At 46.4% G+C, this 5,890-nt stretch overlaps 1 protein-coding gene across 1 annotated transcript in view; it reads left to right on the top strand.

Annotated features, from left to right (window-relative positions):
- Positions 1-3,700: 3,700 nt before the first annotated feature.
- Positions 3,701-5,890, top strand: part of LOC108805014 (axoneme-associated protein mst101(2)-like) — a 15,393-nt gene continuing 13,203 nt past the window's right edge. The window contains exon 1 of the mRNA XM_018576968.1: positions 3,701-3,878. Coding sequence (XP_018432470.1) covers positions 3,701-3,878 — 178 coding nt within the window. The remainder of the gene's footprint in view (positions 3,879-5,890) is intronic.

Raw genomic sequence — 5,890 nt, 5'->3', positions numbered from 1 at the left:
CAAAAGTAGGGGGGGAGGTTGGAAATTATATATTATACTTGGGGGGGATGTCACCATAATGAGGTGGCATCTCCTTGGGCGGGCAGTGTGTCTGTCTGCACCAGCATGGCTGATGGCTCGGCCCGATGCCACTCCCCCTTCTGGCTGCCTCAGGTGGTGAATAAGTTGGGGGCGGCCATGATTTATACTTGCCTTTCCCCGCTGCTGTTCTGCAACGCCTATAGGCCTTTCCGGCCAGATCTTGGAGCGTGTTGAGTAGCCAATATCTCACAAGATGTGTCTTCACCTGAGGAGGTTTTTTTTGGTTTACTCACAAGGGGTCTTGTTGGCAGGGGAATGTCACTTTCTCGCCCTAATTTTCTCCAATTCACAGGTCCGTACCAAAAAAAAGGGTCAGATTTAAATTTCAAGTCTGTGCTACACAGTTACTGCACCTTTTTGATGGCACGCAGTCCAATGTAAGACGCATTTGATGCAAAGACAGTTGTATGGCATGCAGTAGGTCATAAACCTCCACTAGCTCTGCAAAATATGTTTTCCCTGAGAAGTCTATGGATCTTGTTAGCCTTCTGGCTATAGGTGTGTTTGGTCTCTACCTGATTGCCATTTTCCTATACATTTGTGTAGCTGCTTTGCAAGAAGGTAATTCCCAGCACAACAGGAATTGTGTCTAAAGCTTGGCCCTGCTAGTCTAGCTGCTCAGCCAGACTATACGGGCCCCATTAGGGATCGATCGGGGCTATATCCTGTTTGGTATGGAATAATGAATTGTAAATTCATTATTAGTATTAAGTATTTAGGATAGTTGGCTGCTAAGCAAGAGGAAATACACTCCACGCTCCTCAACAATGATAGATCCCTAATGAGGCACGTCCTAAATAGTCTGGCAATGCATCTTAAAGGAGAACTATGAGGCGGGTGCTTTTCACTCACCTCATAGTTCTAGCCGACCTGTGACAATGAGACTGTCACAGGTCGGCTCAGTAGATCGGGAGGTGAGTGAACACATACCGGCGTTCGCTCACCTCTCGATCCTGTCACGGCTCTCTGCCGTGACCGGGGAGGGGCTGGATTCCCTGCTGACTGGTGGAACGGATGGTAGAGGGGGTGGGTACAGCTGGCTCTGCCTCTAGATAGGCAGAGCCAGCTGTCAGTCACGCAGCTGGGCGGATCTCGGCATAATTGTCGGGATCTGCTTCAGCTGCGGCGTCTCAGTATACCGTGAGCTACAGCTCCCTATATACTGAGCTTAGGGTGACGGGAGGACGCTAGTTTGTGTTCTCCCGTTACCCTAAGCAGAACTATGGGGAAAAGCCCTAACCCCATAGTTCTCCTTTAAAGCAATAGACTACCAGACGCAAGCTTTATACACAATTCCTGCTGTGCTGGATTTACCTTCTTGCAATGTGGCTACACAAATGTATAGGAAGATGCCAATCAGGTAGAGACCAAACACACCTATAGCCAGAAGGCTGATTCCCTGTCCTTGGACCGTTTGGGTGTTTTAAATTCTGTAATGCCCATTCCAGGGACCAGGAAAGATGGCTGCATCAGCAACTCCGTGCTCTAGTTTGACATCAAGGCTACTGCATGTCGGAGGGGCAATGACGATTGACTCATGCAGGTATCAGGTTGAACTTTCTATACAAGCTGCTTGGACTCAGCAAACTTTACAAAGTATCACTTGAGGTCTCTTTTTACTGTTTCTTATTGTCTAGGTAACAACTTTTCTATACATTTTTCCTGCACGTGTGTGTGTGTTTCCATTAAAACTATCTTAATTGGGCTGAATAGATCAATGATCTAATTAACAAAAATCAAAGAAATGAGTCTATAAAGATGCAAATGTAATGTAAACTCTGTTACATTCCTGTTGGAGTGTGGCAGCAAGTGATGCAGACACTTTGCGAAGGTCTGAATTGTAAGCGCAGTCTCTGAGAGATGCCAGTTTCCATGAAAAAACACATGGCGGAGGCTACAGTGCATGTGTAAAGGGTTATTTCTTCTTCCTGGCTGCGATGAGATGAAAGATGGAGGTTCCAACGGTCAATGTTAAACCTTATACAGGTTGACCCATAGTGATAAGACACCTTGTTCGTCCTACGGGGCCAAATTCCCAGTGGACAGCATCATTCAAAGACACCATATTAGTGCTACGGGGCCCAATACCCAAAGGACAGCATCATTCACAGACACCATATTAGTGCTACGGGGCCCAATTCCCAGGGGACAGCATCATTCAGAGACACCATATTAGCGCTACGGGGCCCAATTCCCGGGGGACAGCATCATTCACAGACACCATATTAGCGCTACGGGGCCCAATTCCCAGGGGACGGCATCATTCACAGACACCATATTAGCAATACGGGGCCCAATTCCCAGGGGACGGCATCATTCAGAGACGCCATATTAGTGCTACGGGGCCCAATTCCCAGGGGACGGCATCATTCAGAGATGCCATATTAGCGCTACGGGGCCTAATTCCCAGGGGACAGCATCATTCAGAGACACCATATTAGCGCTACGGGGCCCAATTCCCGGGGGACAGCATCATTCAAAGACACCATATTAGCGCTACGGGGCCCAATTCCCAGGGGACAGCATCATTCAGAGACACCATATTAGCGCTACGGGGCCAAATTCCCAGGGGACAGCATCATTCAAAGACACCATATTAGCGCTACGGGGCCCAATTCCCAGGGGACAGCATCATTCAAAGACACCATATTAGCGCTACGGGGCCAAATTCCCAGGGGACAGCATCAGCATCATTCAAAGACACCATATTAGCGCTAGGGGGCCCAATTCCCAGGGGACAGCATCATTCAGAGACACCATATTAGCGCTACGGGGCCCAATTCCCAGGGGACAGCATCATTCAGAGACACCATATTAGCGCTACGGGGCCCAATTCCCAGGGGACAGCATCATGCAATGACATCATTGCCTCTGTGACTATAGAGATGTCTAAGCTCCAATAATGAGAAGTAGAATATAAAGTGATTCAAGTCTTTGTACGGGGCTTTGATTTTAGCAATGCCATGCTAGCTATTGTTCTAAATACTTAACTCTGTGACCTCAGGAGGACTATGGAGGGTCAGGAGACCATCATTTTACAGTTATGATCAGTCATGTAAGAGGACTTGAGCTGCGGAAGCTGTGCCCAAAAGACTAGTCATTAGTATTACCATGACTGACTTTCCGGCCCTTGTTCTGTACTGTGTCTGTGCATGAAGGTGGCCATCTTGGTGGAGGTGCAGGGATTTGCTTTCCTGACATCAGAGCTCTCCCCCTGATGACTGATGGAGCAATAAGCAGACCAAGAGGTGGAGGAAGCACAGATCCACAGTGTGAATGAAACAGAAGCAGGGAGATCCTTGCACTGCAGGTCCTCTGGTACAGCTTTCTCTCCAGCAAGGAGAACCATTGATCAGCACCAAATCTCACTCCAGAGAGGGCGTGTTGGTGATCAAGCAGGTTGACCCGGGTTAAAGGGGGATATTGGTGATGTCCCGGGTTGACCCGGGTGATAAGGGGGGTATTGGTGATGTTCCAGGTTGACCTGTGTGATAAGGGGGGGTATTAGTGACGTCCCAGGTTGACCCGGGTGATGGGAGGGTATTGGTGACGTCCCTGGGTGATAAGGGGGTTATTGGTAATGTCCCAGGTTGACCCGGGTGATGGGGGGGTATTGGTGATGTCCCAGGTTGACCCGGGGGATAATGGGAGGGTATTTGTGACGTCCCTGGTTGACCCGGGTGATGGGGGGGTTATTGGTGATGTCCAGGTTGACCCGGGTTATAAGGGAGTTATTGGTGATGTCCAGGTTGACCCGGGTTATAAGGGGGTTATTGGTGATGCCCAGGTTGACCCGGGTGACTTCTCCAAACTGTTTCCACAATGGCATGGAGCTCAATGATTGCTATTTATTCATAAACTATGGCAAAATTCATATCATCGCTGACACTTGAGGCAAGTTATTTATTCATACAGACTTCCACAGTTACTGAAAATTCCACTATCCCCTTTTAAATACGAAGATACCTTTGGCTTAGTATGTGTAAGTGGAACATATATTCATTAGGACACCATGAGCATGGAAGAAGAATCAAGGGACTACCAGTTGTAATACAGTCCAGAAGAATTTATTCAAACAAAAGAACATTTCAGACCGGCATAGAATGGACACATCAGGTTCAGAGGCCAAGACCCTGTTTCATGTTATGCCCCCATATTTAGGGCCAAAATCACCATATTTAAAATTGCCCCAGGCCCTCGTACCGGAACTGCTGGGTTTTTCAAGGGTGCAGCACACAGCCACGTCATCCAGGTCTGGCATTGTTTACAAGCAACGACTAAATGTCCTATCTACCATGGTGGCAGATGGGACATGTTGAGAGCAGGTCGGCAATCCCTCCTCCTTCACTTCCCAAGCCTTATTTCCTCCAGCCAGGTCCGTACCTCCATACAGACCTGGGGAGGGGTTAAAACTTTGCAGGAATCAGCATTGCACCACCAACACACCGATCGCGGGTGCAAGGCTCTGCAGGCTTCATTCCAAAAAATGTCTAAGCTATGAGATTAATGTTGATGCATTTACTACTTTTTTTGTGCAAAGGGTGGACTGTTACTTTATCATTTAGATGACAATGTGCCTGGGCTGATTAAAGAATCTACATACGCTCAATTAGAAAACCCGCATTGCCCACCGGCCATCTTTGGTTTCCAACATTCAGATTCAACAGTCAAAGAAGTCTTCTTGGTGATCACCAGCATAACAGACATAGTAGGTTGACTTTTGATCAGCTGACCTATGACTACTGGGCTACAGAACTTTAACACTTGATATATATTGTTACAATTTTTTCTCATTTTATTTAGAGTTCTTCATTCAGGAACGGGCAAGCCGTAGACTAGACTTTGCGTGAAGCAATACAAAGGCAGGCCATACTCCACATCGGCTGGTTCATCAACAAGTCATAATTGTTCCAGGTGGTTCGTACACCCCACCAGACTCTTCACCTCTGCCAGTTTGACTTTTTTATTATTATTTTGCCCTCATATACACTGCCTGGCCAACAAAAAAAAGGTAACACATGTCACACATGGATTGGCCACCACAGAGTCCAGACGTTAACACCATTGAGAATCTTTGGGATATGCTGGAGAAGGCTTTACACAATGTTTCTTCCATAATGGCACATTGGGCATATTCCAAGATGACTATGCCAGGATCAAATTGTGAAAGAGTGGTCCAGGGAGCATGAGACATCATTGCCACACATGGATTGGCCACCACAGAGTCCAGACCTTAACCCCATTGAGAATTTTTGGGATGTGCTGGAGAAGACTTTACCTGGTGGTCCGACTCTCCCATCATCACTACAAGATCTTCGTAAAAAAATGAATGCAACTCTTGATCGTAGAGATTACTTCTACGAAAAAGTCCTAAGTCATAGGGAAACACACAAGAGGTGAAGGGTCTAGCGGGGTCTGTGAACCGCCTCTGAAACAAAAAAGAGTTTTGTTATGCACCAACAGATGGTACAGCCGGGTGAGTTGGAGATGGCTTGCAATTCCTTATTTTGGTCTTTCTAAGAAGTGGAACTGAACAGGAACCCCGGTTTCTGCTATAAAAACAAAATCAAAAAGTTTGAATTCCCATGTTGGTATTTGAGTGAACAATAAAAGAGCCAAGGTTTGGGGTTTTTTTATGTAGAAAGGTCGGTTTAGTATTTTCAGATCATTCCATTTCAAATCATTTCCATTGAAAATTTTTGTCATAAAAAAAAAAAAAAATCCATAACCTAAAAAAAAAAAAAAAAAATAAAAATAGGGGAAGGATGGCCCAATGAAGGGGAACATATACATATAATGTACATATATA

Source organism: Nanorana parkeri, unplaced genomic scaffold (assembly GCF_000935625.1).
Source record: "Nanorana parkeri isolate BGI_ZX_2015 unplaced genomic scaffold, ASM93562v1 scaffold81, whole genome shotgun sequence".
NCBI classification, from domain to species: domain Eukaryota; kingdom Metazoa; phylum Chordata; class Amphibia; order Anura; family Dicroglossidae; genus Nanorana; species Nanorana parkeri.
The sequence above is the reverse complement of the archived record's forward strand: the minus strand, read 5'-3'. Positions and strand labels throughout refer to the sequence as shown.